Here is a 23,193-nt window from a genome sequence, read left to right on the forward strand (position 1 = left end):
GCAGATGGAAAAGTAGAGGGATTCAGCCAACCGAAAAGTGTAGGATGACTGTCCCACGACTGTCCTGCAACCACCCGACAAGTGGATTTCAGCTTTGAGATGTTTTTCCTACCACCAACAGTACACACGTCAATAGCGTAACTTTTAAATTTTAAAGTTTAAATTTGACATTATCTTCCAAATAACCTTAATTCTTTGCTCTTTAAACTTTTTTTCACTGAGACATTATAGTCTTTTCTGGAAAGCAATGTTTTGTCTCTTCAACTTCAATGTGCCTTTTCTTTAGCAGATGGCCATATCCAAAAGATCAGTGAATAAATTTATATTTCATAAGGATTTATTATTCATTCCTTCATTTTCAAAAAGCAAACACACCGGGCCGGGAATTTAGATCAGTGGTTCTGCTGCCTGCCTCGCAAGCACAAAGACCCGAGTTCGATCCCCAGTACAAAAAAGAAAAAAGCAAACATACCTATTTGCCCATCTTAAGCTATGATATTACGCTGCTAGAAAAATTACTGATCACTACCACTTGTCAGCTCCTAGATCCCAACAGAGTCCAAGGACAAAATAATGGAGAAGAGAGAGAAGAATCAGTTACCTGAACAAGACAAACCACTAAGATGGGCAGGGAGCTCCGCTCTTCCCTTTGACCAGGGAAAGTACAGCAGCAGAGCAACTTAGATTGTCAGGCTCGGGAGGAGGCTTTTATTATTCACCAAAGGTGACGACCAACAGACCCACTGTATATCACAGAATCTAAAAATAATAACAATGTATTGTATTTCTCGCAAATCACTATAACAGTAGATTTTCAAGTATTCGCGCCACAAAAAGTTTTAATTAGCTCGATTTAGCTATTCCGAAATGTACACCTATTTCAAAACATGATATTGTAAACAACGTGTTTGAGGGAGTTAGAAAGAGGGAAAATGATCAAGCCAATGAATGCCATCCAAATAATGCAAAGACACTGTGTAAATTACAGCAATAGTAATCCTGTCTCTAAGGTGAACTGGCCAAAAATTTAAGGGGTAGGGACACCTGGCCTGGATTCATAATGCATGTGAAAGCCACCCTAAGGCTGACAGGAGGGATTTAAAACGCAAGCAGGCAGCAGGCGGAGCTACCAGAGGGGGCCTACCACAGGTAGGAAGCCAGGTGCGGAGGAAGCCTGTGATGGCACTACAGGAGCAGTAAATACTTTAAACCCTGTTGCATAGCTTATGGAGTTGACAGCACCAGACAAAGAACTAATAAGCTGCCTTATACGGCAAGCCGTTCTATTTCCAATCTAGACCAAAAATCACATCCTGTGATATTTTAAATGTCCTGTCCTAAAAATAAGAACTGCCCAAGATAAATTTTAACATGGTATCTCTATTCATCAAGTGGAGCTTGAAAACTAAAAATGACTTTCATCCCACAAAACTGAAGCCAGTATTTCAAATCTTAAAGGTGCCTGGAGTAGACCTCATAAATAAAGTCCCTTGTTACCTCTTTAGTTGCTTTAAATGTGTCCTTCTTGCAGGCTGCAGTCGTTCTCCACTCAAAATAATGTACACATTCTGTGGAGGTTACAAATTCAGGAGTACCCTGTTTAAGAAAAAATAAAGTTACCATGCCAAATATCATAGTTTCTTTTAAAGTTAGGACATAGTAAAGGCTACAAAAAACAAAGGAGCAGCAAGAACAGGGGAACAGAACCGCTTTAGTTAAACGAGGTCAGCAATATGTTCTCAAACCCAAAATCTCAGAGAACAAACACTTCCTGAAATCCTGTTGGAATTTGAGTAACTAGTCCAAAACTGCTCTACTGCCCCAACTATGCAAATACAGTGATCTCACAGGAAGCAATCCTTGGAATCGTCTACTTTCAAACTCCAAATGTTCTCTGCACCAAATGCTAACAAAATCAAAGCCAGAAAGTGTGACCTCATCTTCCTGTGCAGAGGCCCCTGCAAGGAGCCCATCTGCACCTGAACGAGTCTTACAGCCACCAGGCCTCCACCCAAGAGACAGCACCTCCTGCCAACCATGACCAGGGCCAACTCTAGCCTGACCAAACACCACACCTTTGGGGACATCGTGCGCAAATCCAAGGAGTTCTCAATTTCTTATATGGGGAGCACAGACTTCTTAAGGAAAATTAAAATAAAATAGCAGCTAGCTTATTCTGTATCAAAAATCTTCACATTTCATGCTGCGGCAAGTACTTTCTTTTTTTAAGATCTCAATGTGAACAATAGTGCAATGGATAGGCTGACCCAAAATTAACATTAGTCCTGTTTTCAAACGACTTCAGGTGAAACATGGACCTCAAGATGCAACAATCACAGCACCAAATTCTAAATAATATTTTAAAGTCATTTATAGTAGTGAACTTCACTTTTCTAAACACCTGGTTTCTTATTCTAACTCCAGAACAATCATGGGATTTGTGTAACAGTTGCCTCTCCATTTCTAGTTAGCAATTATTTACTATAATTCTTACTAAAAACTAAAGATTAGCTGGGTGTGGTGGTGTACACCTGTGATCCCAACACTCAGGAGACTGAGGCAGAAGGATCAGAGAGTTCGAGGCCAGCCTGGGCTCCACAGTGAGTTCAAGGCCAGTGTGAATTACAAATTGAGACCCTGTCTCAAAATACATACATACGTACACATATATACATGCATGTATCCATACAAAGAATTAAAACCATAAAGTTATAAATAATATGCTCCCAGTAAGAACAAACATCATGTTTTATACAGTTATGTCCCTACTTAACACCAGGTAATATATCCAAAGAACTTAGAAACTCCACTGCCCACCAGCCAGGCCTTCTCTGAAGAAATGGAGGTCTACCCGATTTAACAAAAATGAGGAAGGAAAAAGCACTTTTTTAAAAAACTGAATACTGGGCTAGGGATTTAGCTGAGTGGTTCCAGTGCCTGCCTCACAAGCTCAAGGGATCGAGTTCGATCCTGGTACCCAAAAAAAAAAAACCTGAACACAGGGCCAGGGATTTAATTCAGTGGTATCACCACCTGCCTCACAAGAGCAAGGTCCCAATTTCGATCCCCGATATGGAAAAAAAAAAAACTGAATACAAGCTAGGCACAATGGTTCATGCCTGTAATCCCAGCACTCAGGAGGAACACCACAAGTTCGAGGCCAGCCTGGGCTATATAGCGAGACCCTGTCTCAAAATACACAGACACAATTTATTTAAATAAAAAAAACTAAATACATTATCATAAACCCATCAAAATGAAAGGCTAAGGGAAGAAGTTTGAGAAAGAAGTTATGTCTGCAACATAAACACTACCCAGAGCTTTTGAATTTTAACACATTAATTGCTCTCAACCGTGACTCAGGTTTCCCACAAAGCAGTGATTGTAAGTTTGGAATTTATTTACTGGCTCTTGATGGTAATGGCAATTTGGTTGGAGTTTTTTATTTACTTGTGTTTTAACTTGGGTCACTCATTCCTAGATCATCTCTACAACAAGAATGCCCAAGGGGCAGATATCAACAAAGAAATACATGACAAAAACGTGTGGGCTCACCAGGGTTTTCCCACACAGGAAAGTGATGCTGCTCTGGATTTTATGTTCTGTGTTTTGCTGCTGACAGTTCGTGGTTGTGTTGAATTCCAGAAGTGATCTGGCTGAACTTTTCATATGAGAGTCACCTATTTGGAGGAGAAAGAGAGTGAACAAGCTACAGAACATACATAACCATGTATCTATTGCCAAAGATAAGCAAATTAAAAATGGCACCATGGCTTACCTGAAAGAGTACACACTTACAAAATGGTCTGTGCCTCAGAATACTCCATCTCAGGAACAGCATCTCTCAACACAATAGCTGTTCAGGCCCACACGCATGACCCTGAGGCCTATCTTTCTCTTCTGTATCATACTTAGAACTCTGGAAAGTTGTATTCTACCTAAGTCTGTTTCAACCCACCCACATTTCTCCATCTCTACTCCTACTAACACTATTATCTCACTATACTCTGGCCACAGTTTAATTAGTCCCCCATCTTTATCTTGTCCCTCACTATCACTTTTCCCAATCCACCCTGCACCAACAAGATATTCAAAAAAAAAAATCAGCCACTACAAACTTTTACTGTCTCACTGCACATGTTGTAAAACCAAAATTCTGTAGAAGGGCCCACAAGTAAGGTGATTATATCCATCCGGGATTTTACTGTAATGATCCAGAATCAATAGTCTATATAAAAGTCAATGTTGGTTGGGCTGGGGATTTAGCTCAGTGGTTATGCCACCTGCCTCGCAAGCACAAAGACAGGAGTTCAATCCCTGGTACAAAAAAAAAAAGTCAAGGTAAGGGCCGCTGTGGTGGTGCACACCTGTAATTCCAGCTACAATATTTGGAAAGTTAAGGTAGAAAGATCACAAATTCAGGCTGTGAGTGGTGGCCCACACCTGTAATCCCAGCACTTGGGAGGCTGAGGCAGGAGGCCAAACCTGGGCAACATAATGAAAAGTTCAAGGCAACTTAGTGAAACCCTGTCTCAAAATTAAAAATAAAAAGGGCTGGAATGCAGTTCAGCACTCTCTGGGTTTAATTACTACTGGGGGTAAAAAATCTGTATGATAAATGTTGGTGTAGGAATAAATTCAAAGACTCAAACAGATCAACAGTCTGAAAGAGAAAGCACAGAGAAACGTGTATCAAACTTTGATTATGATAGACCAGCAAAAGCTGGAGACTGTTCAATACAGTAAAGGGTACTGGAAACAAAATGGTTACTCACATGGAAAAAAAATTAAAACTGGATCCTTATCTACTATTGTATACAAAATTCAACTCTGAATAGATTAAAAGTACAGACATCAAAAATCAAACTTTAAAACTTAGCAGAAAATACTTTAGAATATCAATAACACCTACACAATCACATACAAATGAAGGACAAATTTTTTTGTAATTACAGGTAATAATGTGCCTGTTACTGAGAGAACACACATCTACTAAAGAGGAAAGAAAAAGAAAGACCCACATGTAGTCCCATACTGGTGAGTTTTTATATCAAAAGACAAGAGAAAATTCTAAAACTTCCAGAGAGAAAGCACAGGTCACATCCAGTAGGTAACCCAATAAAAAATGGACAAGACATGATCAGATAAAAAATACTACATCAATAAGTTTGAAAACATTTTTTGGTGTCTAAGAAATTCCAAATTCACGATTTTTAGGTCTTCAGTGGGCAGAAACTAAATACCCAAGTGTTGGAAGTAAGAAGTGCAGGGCCCTCCTATATTGCTAGTGGAAATGCAAATTGGTACAATGATTACTGAAGTCAGGAGGATGTTCTGTCCTGAAATTGGACATTTATTTACTCTATCACCCTAGTTATGCCATTCTCAGATATCAGACACACCAGGGAACTATACTCACATGCACAGCTACAACAAAAGGCATATAAAAAAACATCTAATGCTTCCACGATACCAAAGAACCGAAAATCCTAAGGCCCAGGAACCAAAGAGCAGATTAACTTTAGTAAATCCACTTAACAAAATATTACAGCAGTGAGAAGAAAAAGACCATGGTGAAAGGTAACAATACGGGTGGTTTTTATTAATATACTACTGCTGTTTTCACTTTAAGTCTCAAAAACAACATATGGCAAGGGCATACTTTTTATAAAGTTAATTACATACTTATACACAGTTTTTCTTTTTAATTAAACACTAAAAAATTTTAAACACATGATGTAGGCTAATACATCCAGTGGAAGTAGAGAGAAGTAGGAAGCAGTTAACTGCAGTCAAGATCCTCGATTTTGTGAGACATAGGGTTCACTCATTACACAAAAGTGATTTTATTACGAGAAGAAAAGACAAAGGTTCGTCTAAGGGTTAATGATGAGTGGAACACGAACTCCAGTTCTCACTATCCAATTCTATAGTTCACCTGAGGCCTTGGCGTTAAGAGCACCGGCTTGACGCAAGGCTCTGCCCCGTAGCACTAAGCTCACAGGACTTCGGTTCTTCCTGGTGCCTTGCTTATGCAAAGGTCAGCAGGGATTGTCCTCTACCTAAAGTACCCAGGATCTTTTCCAAAATCTTTTTTCAGGCCCACCTCAGCCAAAAAGGTGCAGAAACTCTGCCCTGGCCCCAAGGCAGAGGCTCCAAAACACAGCATATTGAAGCCCCGCCCATGGCAATCACGTCTGGGGCGGGGCCAGGGGTGGGATCAGGGGCGGAGCCAGGACCTAGCCAACAGATGGACCGGGTTTCAGCGCACCCATGACCTCGCCAGGAGCCAGGCCTCCCGAAAGAACAGAGGGCAGGACGTTGTGTAAGGAATGAGGTATGGCGCCTCAAAAAGCTTCTGGTCATGGATTCCCCTCTTGACCCCAGATACTAGGATTTTTGTGGTGGAAGGATGATTATGAGGACTGCACTCAGGGTCTTCATACTGAGCTACATCCTGAGCACCTTTTTTTGTTTATTCCCTGAGACAAGGGTCTCACTAAAACTTATGGTCCTCTTTCCTCAGCCTACCAGAGTGCTGGGATTACAGGTGTGTGGCATCTTGGACTTATTTTTACACTAGCTCTTGGGTTTCTCCTGTCTACTGGTAGCTCTGGTTTTTGTGGTTTTTGTTTTTTTGTTTTCTAGCAAGCTCCTAAATTAGTTTTTCTCCACTGCCCTCTCAGAGCCCCACATGTGAACTTCCATCCTGTTCTTATCTTAGTTCTACACCTGTATGATGTGACACTGTGCCCTCAAAGGACAGTCTCCAGTCTCCAGCCCCCAGCCCCCAGGTGGCCTGTCTGCACTCACAGCCGAAAGCACACACACTCCAACAAGCTACTTATCTTAGGCTTTCTGTGTCTTCATTTATAAGGGAAATGAAATCACCTACTTCAAATGGTTGTTCAATGAAGTGAAATATTTTACCTAACCACATAAGACCCGGCACATGAGTAAACAACAAATTTAGTTATTTTAATTAGCGAAATTAGATTCAAAATTATCCCTGGGATAACACTGTCACAGTCATTCACACAATTTGCTTTCTTGAGTTGAAGAAAAGGAGCAATTACCACCAGGGATCCCTCATCACTCTCTGAATCAGAGTCTGGAACTCTAGGAAAGGTATCTCTGTCATTGTGTCTAAGAATAAAATGGAGACTGGAAAGCTCTGGTTTGTATCATCATCAATTTAACTGGCAAATTAATTTAATTCTGTGGCTACAACCAGCCACACCCTATGACTAACCTCTGGAGTCAGCTTTCTAAACACCTTCTATCACTCACCTCCCAGTTACCATAGGAAAGATTACCATCTCAAAGAATCTGTAATAGATCTACAACCTCCCAGAAAGCTTAAACCCTCCTTCGCGGCTTTCAAACCCTATAGAATTTGGTCCAACTTTGTTGACATGCCAGTCTCCCAAACATCCACCTAGTGTAGTGACCTATCTGCAACTGGGTCTGCCTAACGCTATACTGCGCCGCAACAATCTAGATTACCCTAAAATAGTAAACTCGGGGATTTTAATAAAATGAAGTGGAAAACCTTTTTTTCCTTTCTGAACATCTGAGTAACACTGACAAGTTCACTGAGGCCTCTTAGAATTGTCAAAAGATCACGACAGGGAAATTCAGCAATTTCATCTGCAAGATGTTTAAGAATATCAACAAATAATAAAACATGTCTGAACAACCCTGTACTTTCCTACATCTCTATCCTGAGCCTCAAATATCTCACCAGTATTCTGAGTCCACCTAGACTCTTTTTTGAAAGAGAAAAAAATCAAATAGAAGTTGGGCCTCTATCTGTAGACCCAGGGCTTCCCTAAAAAACCCTTTTAACCGTGTGAAGGAATTTCTATTCAAAATGACAAACCCAGCTGCCACAGTAAGTTTCCCTTCGAAACCCAAACACCACCTAGACGCCTCTTTTGGGGGCCACCCCTGACCTAGACATACACTTACGCAGTCTCTACTTCACTACTGGCCATTAATTATCAAATATGACAAAGTGCTTTGACCAAAGATCACCGTGGATATCCTGCTGTCCAAGCCAGAGCCCTGCATGCTCCCCGGAGGCATCCACCTTTCCCCCATCCCATGTGATCTGGCAGGGCTGTCCATCCACCTGGACCCACATTCCTCCTCAGGGGAAAAGGATCCTGGTCCAGGAAGAAGTATACAGGGGGAAATGATATGAACCCAAGGAAAGAAAGAACTGTATTTTTTTTCTCTCTGAGAATGCCAGTCTCAGGTCTGTTTAATTTTTTATTTGTTTTGGTACCAGGGATTGAACTCGGGACCTTGCGCTTCCAAAGCAGGCAGCAGAACCACTGAGCTAAATACCCAGCTCTAGGTCTGTTTAATTTTTCATATAAACTTAATGCCAGCAACCATCTCTGACCAGGAAAAAACACAGCTTGAGAGTCAAACCACCACACAAGAAAAAGCTGAAAGGCACAAGGGAGTGAGGGCTAGGTAATAAAGAAAACAAGGTGGAAGGCAAAAACAGGGATTAAGAAAAACATGGGTCAGGGAGTGCCATATAGAAAATAGCTTTCTATAGGGTGGGGATGTAGCTCAGTGGCACAGTGCCTACCTGGCAAGCACAAGGTCCTGCATTCAATCCCCAGCGCCAAAAAGATAACAGCTTTCTGTATTAAATGCACGTCTATGCAATCCTTCACTAATTATTGTCTACCTCCTATCCACAAGATGGAAGTAACTTTTTATCTTAGACTAAATGTTAAATAATTAACTCTTTAATAATTATAAAACATATTATAAACATAGGCAATTGTGTATATTGCTGTGTCCAACAACTACACACATCAAGTCACTCTTGGAAAACGGGGATCCTGTTGTCCATCCTGCAGTGTGACCATAGTTCTACTCACCCACTGACTGAAAGCTGTTTTTCTTCAGGTCATGCATACAGACAGCACTGGATGGCCCACAGTGGGTGATGTCCACATTTCCACAAACGCTGATTTTATAAAGTCTGTTACTTTTGGTATCAACAGCTTCCCATGTGTAACTGGAAAAAAAGACAAGTAATTTGTCACTGTCACTGATTTGCCAATAATTGAACTTCTCTCTGATTTTACATTCAAACCACATTTGCTCAAACTACCACAAACTATAAGACATACTTTCATTAGCCATAAGTAAGAAGTATGAGAAGTTGAAAAGAAACCAGGGCAGAATGCACTAAATATCACCTCACTCCGTGAAATCTGCTCTGAAACTATCTTAGGACTTGACAGTCCCTAAATACTAAAATCCTACCATTAATCTGAGAATAAATAACTGCTCAAGAGTCATCCTAAGTATGACAACGTAACCTTTCCAACCACCCCCGCAAAAAAGCTGAAAAGCTAAAGGACTGTTTTTAACTCTTTAGTTTTTTACTCTCTCCCCAACCCCATACCGGGGATCAAACTGCCAGGCTTGCCAGGCAGGCACAGTGCCACTGAGTTACATCCCCAGCCCTACTTTTCTACTTTTTACTTCTTACAGCCACAGCTAGGATGGATCTGAACACCACAAGGAAGCAATGTAACAGGCAGCCAATGATCTGATTCCCATCAGAAGATCTCTATTTCAGGCCAACTCGCTCCAGGCAGCAGTGTTGGCATCTGCTCAACCTCTACAGGGCAGAAACAGTCTCAGCCTGCACATCTGGGAAAAACAGGAGGCCCACAGTCTGTCCCGCTATCCACTGCCTGCTACTCTTCCTTGGGAGGCTGCTGTGAAATGGGAAGCATTTCCTCAGCAACGGTAGAAAGAGAAAAGAGGGAGACAACTAAAAAGTTCCCTGCAGAATACAGAAAAATCTGGTTAACTTTGGGCAGAGCTACTTTTGAACAGAGCGGAGAGGTTAAGCCAGACTTGCTCAGGAGAGGTCTACCCTGGGTTGAGGACCAGGCCAAATTGCAGGGGAAGGGGGATTCCCATTCCATACTCCTTTGACAAGAAGAAATATTCCTTGAAGAAACTGCCTGAGCTGCCACAGCTTCCCAACAATGGGCATTGGGCAATGACTCAGCACACAACCAGCAGGTGACCACTAAGCCACAACAGCCCTTCTGTGATCACTGACAGGCAATGCACCCCACTTCCCCCTAAACCTAGATCTGGGCACAGTCAGATCCATCTGCCAAGAAGCCAAGAGTACAAACACACCTCAGCATTCAAGAAGCAGGTGGCCGGATCCCCCAGCAAGTTGTAGCTACTTACCTGCTACAAACCTGAAAAACACATTGTTAAAGACCTGGCCTTTGGGTGACACAGGCTTTAGAACAGACACTACTGAACTAAGATTCTTCATCGATAATAGATTAACTATCATATCCTGGAATCAGGCATTCAGAGGAAAATAACCTAAGTATCACCAAGCCAGAGAAAACTATCAAGAGTGGCTTATTTCCTCTGCTCTTCTTTAACCCCTGTTCGTCTGTTTCACAAGTATTTCTTGAGTACTTCTGGGAGGAGGCAAAAGAGAGTTCAGCAATGAAGCAGACAGACCAAAGGCCCCAGCCTCTTGGACAGCCAGAAGGATGGAAAGTGCGTAAGAAAACAAATGCACAGTAATTCCCCCAACAAAAGGCGCTTTAGTGGAATAGTCACTGCAAAGGTTTCTAAGATGGTATCTGCCTTGAGACTGGACTGACAAATGGGAGCAGGGGAGTTTGGGGAATATGGCAGAAGAATATTGCAAGCAGGTGGAGTAACCTCTGCAAGGTCCTGAGGTCACTTGGGGAAAAGACAGCAACACAGCTGGAGTCAGATAGGTAGGTGAGGACAGTAGGAAGGGGGTGAAGCCAGAGGAGGAAGAAAGGTGGAGACCTGGTCAGAGTCATATAGGGGCCCTGAAGAGCACAGGAAGCAGTTTTGATTTTATATTTTAAGCAAAGGAAGACCACTCAATACTATCTTTCCTTAAAAAGTTAAGCAACAGCAGGGCACAGTGATGTGTGCCCCTGTAATCCCAGCACTCTGGGAGGCTAAGGCAAGAGGATAGAAAATCCAAGTCCCACCTAGACAACTTAGTGAGAATCTGTCTCAAAATAAAAAATAAAAAGCACTAACCAAGACCTGTCATGTAGAGGTACAAGATCCCAACAATGAATGTAACTGTACTGTATCCCTAAAATGTACCAATAAACTCAATTAAAGCTGAAAAAAAAAAGCACTAGGGGTGCCAGGCGTGATGACACATGCCTGTAATCCCAGCACTCAGGAGGCTGAGCCAGGAGGATCACTGCAAGTTCAAGACCAGCCTGGGCTAAATAGTGAGGGCAGTCTGAACTACACAGTGAGACCTTGTCTCAAAAAAAAGGGGGGGGGCACTAGGGGCAAAGCACAATACAAAGGCCCTGACTTCAATCCTCAGTAAAACCATATACACCAAAAAAATTAAGCTAGTGTTTTTATTTGTGGAACAAAATTTTATTAATAATTAGGCTTAATTACAAGCCAGGCATACTGGCACAAACTTGTAAACCCAGCACTCAGGAGGCTGAGGCAGGAGGATTACCATGAGTTCAAGGCCAGCCGGAGCTATATAACAAAACTTGTTTCAAAACAAAAAAGGAAAAGGAAAAAGAAAAAGAAAAAGAAAAAAATATATATGGTTAATTACAGGAAAAAAATAATCTCCTACATAGGAGTAATGACTAAGTTTTTCTAGGCCACTAGACAGCAAATTTAAAACTTCAGTGTGGTATTATTAAAGTACTTTACAGTCCCAAGCAATGATAGAGGTATATAAAGGTATCATTTAAAATGAGCCCATGAGTAGGAATCAACTCTAAAGAAACCCACACAGTATTTAAAATGCTATGCTTTTCTTAAAAACCAAAAATCCATCGCTGTTTTTGCAAAGTGGCACTTAAATAAGGCAAATGCAAAGAGTATGCGTGACTGGGGAGCAGAAGAGAAATGAAAGAGTAAAACAAGGACTATTATCCAGATTACCTAGAGATGGGGGCTCCTAAAAAGAAACTATTTGCCTTATTGTATTATGTTCTCATCTGTCTGCATTTCACACTTGTTTTGTCAAGATTTATGAAAACCGAGCCAGGCCTGGTGGCGCACGCCTGTAATCCCAGCACTCGGAAGTCTGAGGCAGGAGGATCGCTGTGAGTTTGAGCCTGGGCTACACAGTGAGTTCCAGGTCAGTCTCAACTACACAGTGAGACCCTCTCTCAAAAAACAAACAAACAAAAAAAAAAGATGAAAGGGGGAAAGGGGGATAAAGAACATATTAAATCACAAGGAAAACAAACTAAGCTGTAATACTGTGAGGGCAGTGGCCCGAGGTGTCAGCTGAGAGCTAGACACATCACAGTCCCCACCTTGCAGAATTCAGACACTATCCTGGAAGCAGGCAGCCTCCTCCCACAAACTGCTCCTCTGATTACCAAACTACCTGTGCAAGAATTTTGGTTTTGACAATTACCAAAAGCAAGCCAAGCTGGGGATGTGGCTCAGTGATAAAGCACGTGCCAAAAGCAAGCCAAATCCTGGCTACTGCACCTCACACTCTAGGGTGTAAAACATAGTTAACTGATGGTCTCCTCCTGCTCTCAGGAGCTTCACATCCATGCCAAAGCAGGCCTGAAAATTCCACATGCCACCGAGTGACATCTCCCAACCACCTACCCACAGGGACTCCACCCCAGAGTCCTCAGGCTTCACTGGGCAGAAGCCCTCCCAGAACCTCGACCAGCAGATGCTAAACTACCATTCTTTTAAAACAAAATAGGTATTTATTTCTCATGTACATAAAGCAAAAGAGGAGGATTCTGGGACAGGTTAGGGAAGGGCTCTGCTCTTTCCAATCAATTCCTATCTTAAATCACTGTGACCGACTCCTCCTTGGCTCCCATGGCCACCAGGAGGTCACCTGCACTTCAGTCCCAATGGAGCCTCCACTTACCAACAGGATGAAAGGGAAATGGGCCAGTGGACTAGAATGTATACTGACACAAGGCTCCCCTCATCCTCACCGCTATAGGCACTAACCCCTGAGTTATATCACCTGTGACATGGATACCATCTTCAACTCTCCCACACTCTTCAGCTTTGGAGTCAAAGAGCCCAAGGCTCAAAAGACTGACAAAGCCAGGAATAAATCCACATCAATCTGAGCCCCAAGCAAGTACTAATATGCTAAGGTGAACTGACTCACTCATTTTCAGTTTTCAAGCTTTTAAAGAAATTCTTCAGAAATAGTGTTTCAAAGCCGGGCACACACTTGTAATCCCAGCACTCAGGAGCAGAGGCTGAGGCACGAGGTGTAGAGGCATAGAGACCCTCATAGAAGTTATAAAGGTCCTAAATTAAACCAGGTTCAAGTGAGCCATTAGGCGGCCACACGTTTTGGTTACCTAACTTATATTGAGGTCAGATTTGAGTGGATAGGCACATAAGCCAGTCAGGTTTTAGGTCTAAGCCTCCAGATTTCAGAGCAAGCACCCCAAGGGAGAGTCTACACGTGTGGAAGACCTGAAGCCCATAGTGACCAGAAATGAGACTGGGGTGAAGTCCCTAACCGGAGGATTGCTGAAAGTTCAGGGCCATTGCAAATTACAGAGCAAGACTCTGAGAAGCGGGTGTGTGCGTGTGTGTGTGTTCTATTACACTGTGTAACCAACTACCGAGAGTACAATTTGATTAAATAAAACACTAACTATACAGAAAATTTTAAGTCACCCCTTTATGAAAACTCCATGTGTGTCAATTCCCTTCTTGTCCAGGCATGTCCTGGCTCACATAGGTAGCAGGGCAGGGCAGACTCTACAGAGGGGCTGAGCCCAACTGAGAACAGTGCCAGGGAAAGCTGTGAGCTTTCTGAAAAGTTCCCACCAGGTCATATGCCTTCCCTGGCTCAGGTTCTGCTTTCTCTTCGCATTTGATATGTCAAACTCTGGAGGCCCTGCCTTCACAACCATCTTCCCACACCCTACGGGTTCCACCAGGAATAACATGGAGTCCCCATCACTCCTTCCCACTGGCCTTGCTATGCATACTGAAGCTAGTGGTAGACTCCACCAAGAAGGGATCAGGTGACACTGTTTGCCTCATCTCAGATTCACACAAAGGGACACACAGGAGTCCCACATACAGCCAATGACTCTGCATGAAACCTGAATTTAAAAAGAATTCTGAGACCAGGTATGGTGGCACACGGCTGTAATCCCAGCACTCAGCAGGATGTGTAAGGAAGGAGCACCACAGTTTGAGGCCAGCCTGGGCTACACAGCAAATACAAAACCAGCATGGACTGTACAGTGAGACCCTGCCTCAAAAGAACCAAAATAAATTCATCAATTAAAATTAAAAGAATTATGTGGCTAAAATATGTATGCCAGTTGGGTTACAAAAGTCCAAGACCTTCTCAATACAAGCTCAGGACATACTGGGAGCCTGAGACAGAAGGATCAAAAGTTTGAGCCCAGCCTGGGCAACTCAGTGAGCTCCTGTCTCAAAATAAAAAAATAAATAACTGGGGATGTAGCTCAGTGCAAGGCTGTAGGTTCAGTCTCCAGTTAATGAAAAGCTAAGTCAAGCCAACCCAAACCTAGACAAGACAAGCCATGTCAGGTATGGTAGCATATACCTGTAATCCCAGGACTCAGAAGGCTGAGACAGGAGGACCACTCTGAGTTCAAAGCCAGCCTGAAATACATGAAAAGATCCTGTCTTAAAAAGAAAGCAAGCTGGGGGCAGGGGCAGGTGTAGCTCAGGGGGTTCTGCACCTGCCTGCAAGCACAAGGTCCTAAGTTTGATCCTCAGTTCCACCAAAAAAGAAAGAGAGCTTAATACTGTTTCATTCAGGATGGTGATCTCACTATACCTGCTGACCTGCCCAGGGGTGCTACAGTCTGCCCACACCTGTACAGTGGGCCCGGGTTACCTTGCTGGTTTAAATCTCTTAATATCCATATTGGCAGATTACCAACAGACAAATAAAAGACTATGAACCTATCCTGGAGACAGGTATTTCTAATTTCCCAGCGCTGCTCCAGTAAATGCCACCCATAAAACCCACCTGTGTCACACTCAGACCAATCAAGGGGCAGTAATGAAGGAGCAAATCTAATCAGCTGCCACAAAGGCAGAACAAAGAGATGCACAGAACCACTGCCACTGAATGAGAACCACGCATCTGTCCAGGGGAAGAAAGGCCCTACACAGAAGTCTTAGGGATACAGTGCATTCAAACTATCTGACATTGGCACTGTGGTGCAACCCTTCTCAAAATTTTTACACATCAATGATACAGAAAAACCACAATACCTTGTAGGTGTAATCTGGAGTTCTTTCCTTTTTAAAAGAGTAAGCATCTAAATTAAAGTACATACAGTTGGATGGCCGAAATATATATGGTGTACACAACCCCTTAAAAAAATCTTACAAAGCATGGTTCCTTTCCACCAACACAAAATACCTCCAAAAACTTTCTTCCCCTTCCTCATTTACTATCACATAGCCACTCTGTTGAGATGTACAGCACTCTACTTCCTTACTCTCTGAAAGTCTCTATAGGGAATGGTGTAACAGCATTATCTGCACCTGTCTCACAAAGTCAAAGAATAAATTTGAGGACAAAGGAGGTAGGCAGGAAAAATGTTTAAGAGAGAAGTAGCTCTCAATAGTCAGGAGACCTAAAAGTGGGTTGTCAAGGGCTCTTCATCTAAGAGTTTTTATACCAAAAAAATGACCATGGGCCAGACTCTGAGTCATATTAAGGTAAACCTATAGAACTGAAAATGCTTAAACTAGAAATGGGCCTATGAGGAGTCCAGGCAGGTAGCAAGCATATGTCTGCAGGTGCTTCTTGGCTGCCATCTTATCCAAATGCTTCATTAAAGGAATAAAGTGGGAGGAAAAAATGTTTTACAGATACGTAAGAGCAGAAATTGTCATAATGGCCATCCATCACCTTGTTTGTTACATCACTTGTTACATCCCTAGATTTAACTGTCCAATTGGTTTTCTTAACTCATGACCTCAGGCTCCCCATTATCTAACTAAGGCCTAATCATCCTGATTCTATCTTGGGCCCTGTGCCTCCCAAACTACCTTCTATTTTCTACCTAACTTACCTGTCTATAATAATGGTGGTGGGCCATGTGGTCTTAAACATTTTACTACTGGCCTGCAATTATCACTACATGAAGCAGGTAAATGGAATCAATCAAGAAATTAATAAACATTTGTGAATCTTTAATTTGGTCTTTCCTTTTTAAAAAAATCAACCCCAGCTGGGGAATATACAAGCTAAATCTAAAAACAACAGCAAGGTCTACTACATACACACACAAGTCAGAGAAATGTGTTTTTCTGAATCAAGAGTAAACAACACTAACACTTTAGAGAAAAAAAGAATGCAATCTTTCCAACCTCATTGTTCTACTGTAGGCACACATCCAAGTCCACTAAAGAATATTCAAGACCGTCATTTGCTTACTACCATCATTTTCCTCTATTATCAATTTCTCAGCTTATAAATCTATCCCCATAACCTTAAAAAACTCTGGATCTAAATCAGGTGTGGTAACATACATCTATAATACCAGCACTTGGGAGGCTGAGGCAGAAGGATTCCAAGTTTGAGTCCCACCTCAGCAATTTAGCAAAACCATCTCAAAAAATTTTTTTCTCAGCCAGGCATGGTGGAGCACACCTGTAATCCCAGTACTCAGGAGTCTGAGGCAGGAAGATTGCAAACAGTTCAAGGCCAGCCTGGGCTACATACTGAAAAGAACCAAAACTCAAAAGAACCAAAACAAAAAATAAAGTAAAATTTAAGAAACGGGAAAAAACCTTGACCAGTCTCTAAACTAAGACGAAAGAGGACAGGAAGGAGGAGAGCATGTAAAGAGGAGGTCCTCCAGTGGATACTGCGGCAAAAGCAGAGCACAACCACTGCTGACAACTTCCCACAGCTGCCACTAAAAGACAAAAAACAAATAAATAAATTAAAAAGTGGTTTGGCAGATCTGAAGCTGGGGGAACACATGAGTTTGACCCAGCAGGGCCAGGCATATATAGGAAGTACTTCACTTCCTTCTTAACAAAACCACAAAGCTGTGGATAAAGATATGAAGCCTGCTCAAAAATAAATAGAAATGAAAAGGATATGAGCATGCCAGTTGTCCCAGATCACTACACAGGGTCTGGGAGCAGAAAGCAAACTGTACAGGGAGGATACCACTGGAGCTCTAGGTCAATTGTGACCCTGAAGTCCACGTCAGAGCCTAAGGAACAAGGCAGCTCCACAGCCAGCAGCATGTGAAACAGCATCCTGCACACATGTAACAGGCTACATGAGCAGGGTGAGGGTAGCGTCCTCCCAAAAGGTACCACGGGAAGAGCACCTGAACCCGGGCCTGATCTCACCCTTCAAGGGCAGCCAGATGCATGACACTCCTACTCCTCTGAGCCCCAACGTTCTCATCTACAAAACCCAGCTAACCCACAAGGTCACTGTGATAGAAAAACTGAGACCAGGAAATCTTGATGCTTTTAAGAGAGCTATGATCTTAGGCTTCCATCTCAATCAACAGATGGCTTCAGATGCTTAAAAACTGAGTTTACAGAAAAGGTAACTCAGCTTGGAGCCTCCCAAAGGAGTGTCATGCGGTGCTGGCAGGCAACTGGAGAGGGAGGGCAGGGCAGGCAACTGTCCAAGGCCTCAGCCGTGAAACTGAGGAACTGGGCCTCAAGACGGAAGTCCGGGGGTGCCCCCCGCCACATACACATCAGCTTCCTCCTGGGACTTGCGCTCCAGACAAGGCAAGAGCTGGGCTGCCCAACCCTGCACCTTCTAGCTTCTACCTCTGCCACCAGAAGAGAGCTCAATGAACCAGAGCCCCTGGCAAGGAGCAGAGGAACACGATACTCACTTCCTGAAGAGATTTCACTGCAAGGAGCTGGCAAATCCCAACACAACATGAAAAACAATCCTGCCAAAAGGACCAGCCAAGCCCCTCAAGGACCAGCCACATCCCCTCTGCCACAATCAACTCTATGCAGGTTGCAGGCAGCCTCTGTTTCAGCCCCCTGCTCCAGGATGAGTCCTTAGTGTGCCATGTAACCGTCCGTGTGATCGCATGCTTTCCTTTACTCCTCACAGCATAAAAAAGGTACAATAAAAGCTCATCCCTCTCCACTATGTGGATGTCTGAAAGCAGCTAAAGTGAATGCCAGCCTGCAGTGCAGAATTCATCCTTATTGCTCAGTCTCCTCTGCCCTGTCACTAAAGTTCCAGAAAACCCTATCAGATCCAACTCATTCATGCAGATCTACATCCCCAGTCCCCTTTTTTTTTTTTTTTTTTTTTTTTTTTTTTTTTGTTTGTGTGCATGTAAAACAGGGTCCAAGTTGCTAATTTGCCCAGGCTGGACTCAAACTTGCGATCCTACTGCCTCAACCTTCCAGAGTGCTGGGATTACAGCCATGCACCAACATGTGTGGCTCCACTGCCTTTCCGTTAGGGCCCTAAACGGAGGGAAAGTGAGCTGCCCTGACAAGTGACCTCAGCTGGTTTGGTCCCAATGCTAATGAGATTACCAGTCGCCAGAGATGCAGGACAGTAGTGCCATCTCTGAAGATGCTGGATTCAAATGCTGGAGTGGCACACAGACTCCACAAACTGAAAACCCAGAGGAAGGGAAACATAGTGCATTCCTAAAGTGGAATCACCTTTCACTTCCTGCATTCATAAAAAGAACAGATGGCAGCCTACCCTACATAGTTCAAGGCCAGCCTGAAGTACATAATAAGACCCTCTCCAGAAAGAGAAAGGAGAGAGACAAGGAGCGGGGTGGGTTAGCTGTATCTCACTAATCCAAGAATCCAGGGAACATCCTTGAGCAGCCACAGCCCCACCATTCACACCCAATCCCCACCCACTCCGCAGATAGGCACTGCCCTGTTCCCATTACAGACACAAATCCCAGAGGCAACTAAGTAAGGGTTTAACCTGGCCTGCCATCACAAATTCAGAAAGTGGCTAAACCAAGAGCAGGTGGGGTTGCACATACCTGTAATCCCAGCATTTGGGGAGGCTGAAATAGGAGGATCTCAAATCAGAGCCCAGCCTAGGAAATGCGGCACCTTGGTGAGACCCAGTCTCAAAAATTAAAGAAGGCGGTCAAATCACTGAAGAGTCCTGCCCCAAAAGAGAGCACATACTATCTCTACTATATCCCAGCAGTAAATAAGTCACCAACTTAAAGATAATTTACACAAGGGGAAAAGCAGCTACGCACTAAAGTGAAGCAATTACAACATTTATTATCTCCAGCCATCAATCTACCAAACAAAAACCCTCTAAAGGCTCCAGTCATTACAACAGCCACTGGGACCTGGCCCCAGGCTAATTCTTGCCATGTCTGTCCTGTCCCTTCTTGTCCTCTCTCCCAGGGGGCCAGGCCATCCCACTCACACTGGCCCCTTTGGTCTCAAGCATGTCATGGTGGTTCTTGCAGGTACCTTCCCTGTTGCCTGCACGCTTCACTCAGCCGGGTGGACCCTCTGAAAAGAGTCCCTCCCGAGTCTCCCAGCCCCAGGGAGCACCTCTGCCCTCAGTATCATGAGAAGTCGGGGCCTGCCACACCACTGACTCACACAGTCTTCTCTGAAAGGTCAACTCTAACAGAATGGGGAGAGAAGCAGGAGCGTCTCACTGTGTGTGGAAACAGCACTTCTACAGCTGGTGACAGGTGGTAAGAGGGGAGGAGGAACAAAGAGGATGACTCACTGAGTCACCCTTGTCACTTCTAGGAAATCCACTTTTCAGCACTTCAATTCTGATGGCTGGTATTCTATTTGAAGGTCAAGGTGGGCAGAAGGGAGTGTCTGGGGGAGTTTTTAAGAACAAGGCAGCTGTTTTTAAATTTGTATCTGATTCTAGGGCACAGACAATCAGATGGCACCAAAATAAATTTACATGCAGAGCAGTCAAGCCACTCCTAGGTGAGCTCTCTACATCCGCTGGGCACTGACTGTGACAGCACACACTAGGTGTGAGGAATACTGTCACGGCGCTGAAGCAGGGATGCTCTCTGCTTCAAAAGCCACCTCCTAAACTTCTTTCCAAGGCCACTCAAGGGCATGCGGAATTGCAAAGTCCACTTTTCACAGTTTAAACATTCCCTACTCATACCCTAAGGTTCCTCTCAATATTAAAGCATAAGTAGGTTCAATAGGTCTACCTCTTTGGTTCCCCAGCCTCTTCTCTGTAAAGAATACAGAACTGCTTCTCTCTCTCTGGAGGACCTTGCCCTCCACCTGTTTGCTCACCAATGACTGCCTTCCAGGTTCTGAAAGCATACCAGGGGAGAAGAAAAGCCCCAAAAAGACCCTGGCCAATGGGAAAGGCAAGGTTCATGCTCCCAGGAACTGAAGGGACTGCGGAGGATGGGCTCAGACTTGTCCTATGCCCCAACTAACACAGACAAAAATAGGGCCTGACGCAGTGCCCTGAGCACCCCTGAGACTGAGCCAGCAGCCGCCGGCCTCCAGCTATTCAGCCCAGTGGAGTTCAGAAGCGGGTCCACTCTGTCTCCCTGGCCTAGGTCTTTTCCCACCTGATGAGGCACGCTGCCGCCCAGCTTCCACTACCCACCCTTGGGAAGGCCTGGTGAGTCAGATCCAGGTGAGAACAGGAGCCCTGAGTACTGACCCAGGATTTCCTGACTCCTGCCAGAAGGAAACAAGGAGGCTTGCTTCCAGCCCAGGCCAAAGCGCCGGGAGGAGACTGGGTGGGGCAGAAAAAGGCACTTGGCGCCCACCCAAGGCCTACAGACCCCATTAGGCGTCAGGGCGTGAGGGTCGGAGAGGGGGCTGCACGACTCAGAATCTCAGAATTCAGCACCCAAGACGGACCCAGAGAATGACTTCAAACTTTCACAAAGGAGAACCCTCTCTTCCTCAGGATTCTCTCATGGTGCCAACAGATGAGGAGGAAGCGCTCACTGGCTGAGGCTGAAACTCCAAGACACTAACAGAGGAGAACATGGGGATGTCGAGTGACAGGCTGGAAAATGAGTCACCAACAGCCCCAACCACCAGCACAGCAATGAGGAACACCCAAGCTGGGAACACACGTTCAGCTGCCAGGAAGTGTGTGTAGAACCCACAGGACCCCCAAGGAAAGGATTCAGAGGACCTGAACTTGCCAAAAGCCTGTGAAGGGGGAGTATGGGTTCAAAATAATGCAGTGGCTTCCACAAAGTTCTTCCATCCGGAGGAAGAAAATGAGGCTCAGAGGGAAATGGCATTACAGCCACTCAACCATCCAGATCCCATCCTGAATGCAGACAGGACCCATATGCACGTCTGCCAACTGCAATCAGCAGGGGTCAGCACTGCCTACCTGCAGGAGGAGCACTGGGGTCCTCCTCAGGAGAGGAAAAGGACTGGCACTCCAGGAGCAGACACATGCATGCCCTGCCCACCCCACCTCTCTGAATTTTTTTTTTTTTTTTTTTTTTGGAGATAGGGTCTTGCTATGTAGTTCAGGCTGGCTTTGAACTCACTATGTAACCCAGACTGGCCTCAAACTTGTGGCAATCCTCCTACCTCAGCTTCCAGAGTATTGAGATTATAGGTGTGCGCCACCACTCAGCCTTGAAACAATTTACACCAAGCTACAACAGCTATTTCCAGGCCTACATGAGGAGACAACACATGTACAAAAAAAAGGGAGACTGCACAGAGCACAATCAAGTCACCCATTCCCAGAAAGGCACTAATACCATGAACACGCAACCAAAAATATGGGCCCCAGCAGAAAGAATCAAGAGAGCCATCAGGGCAGAACTTCATACTCTCACGGACAATGAGAGCAGTCTCATCTCTATGAAAGGACCATGAGCTGTGAGTTTGGAGACTAAAGGCCACAGGGTAGCAGCAGAGCATGCAGGAGCATGCAGGAGTCAGGAACAACATCCTTCCACACCTGGACCAGAGCAGGATCCAGATACAGTGCACAAAGGCCACAGAAAAAATCAAGCAGGACCAAAATCAAGTTAGGAAAAGGAGAAGCTGACCAACACAATGAATAACGCTGACCCAAACAGAAAAATTTTTCCAAACACATATAGCGCTCCAACTTGACTAGGGGCTAGGCCACAAGGGAAATTCCACCACCCTTACTGGCCACAACGGAAAAAATAAACAAAACCCCAAAATTTAATTACATGTTGTTAGTCCATTCTGTGTTCATATTAATAAAAACACCCGAAGCAGACTGACTTTATTATAGAGTTTATTTTGGCTCATGGTTCTAGAGGTACGAGTGTAAGGGGCATAGGTGGTAATGGCCTCTTGCTGAGGGATTCCAGGGGTGGCACAGAGCATCACCGGGAAGAGATAAGAGATGGGAAGGTGTGTGTATGTGCACTTCGGGGTTTCTTCTCCTTCCAGGACTAAAGCCACCAGGACTCATTTGTGGGTTTCTACCCTACCAACCTAATCCTAATCATCTCCACAGGCCCCGCCTCTAAGACCTAAATTGGATTAAATTGCCATCCTTTTAATACCTTACTATGTGGATTAAATCTCAACATATAAATCCCTAAAGTGGTGAGGTCACTAGAGATATAGCCAGGTCACAGCACCTGGAAAAAAAATTTTTTTAATTTTTAATTAGCCCAGGAAGCTTAACTAGACAGAACTTTTGGGAAATACACAGACTGAAAAGGATGGGGAGGGCATGTTATCAAAACTTGTAAACTGGGCATGATGGCTGGCACCACCTGTAATGCCAGCACTCTGACAGGCTGAGGTAGAGGGCTACCAAGTTTGCGTCCAGCCTGGGCAATTTAACATCTCAATGAGACCCTGTCTGTAAATAAAAAGTAAGAGATGGGAAGAGCTGGGGGTATAGCTCAATGGCAGAACACAGCCCTAGAATTCGTGAGACCCTGGGTTTGATTTCCAGCTAAAAAAAAAAAAAAGGAAAAAAAATTTTAAAAGAGCTAGCAATGTAGCTCAGTGCAAAGGCCCTGGACTCAATCCCCAAAATCAATCCTGTAAGAGTGTTATGGGATGCTGGGAAAGAAACATACAAAACAAATACATTTCTGAATTATGTAAAATGACTTAAAAGAGCCACACTTTTAATTCAAAATAGACATCTTAAAAAATGAGGTAGCAAGAGTAGCT

At 44.0% G+C, this 23,193-nt stretch overlaps 1 protein-coding gene across 1 annotated transcript in view; it reads right to left on the minus strand.

The window, feature by feature from the left end:
• The window catches only part of Igf2r (insulin like growth factor 2 receptor), a 163,559-nt gene that overhangs the window by 89,174 nt on the left and 51,192 nt on the right, over positions 1–23,193 (minus strand). The window contains exons 5-7 of the mRNA XM_010631164.3: positions 8,904–9,043; positions 3,556–3,680; positions 1,498–1,596 (exon numbers count right to left, since the gene is read on the minus strand). Coding sequence (XP_010629466.1) covers positions 1,498–1,596; positions 3,556–3,680; positions 8,904–9,043 — 364 coding nt within the window. The remainder of the gene's footprint in view (positions 1–1,497; positions 1,597–3,555; positions 3,681–8,903; positions 9,044–23,193) is intronic.

Source organism: Fukomys damarensis, unplaced genomic scaffold (genome assembly GCF_012274545.1).
Source record: "Fukomys damarensis isolate Sample0158 unplaced genomic scaffold, DMR_v1.0_HiC HiC_scaffold_14, whole genome shotgun sequence".
NCBI classification, from domain to species: domain Eukaryota; kingdom Metazoa; phylum Chordata; class Mammalia; order Rodentia; family Bathyergidae; genus Fukomys; species Fukomys damarensis.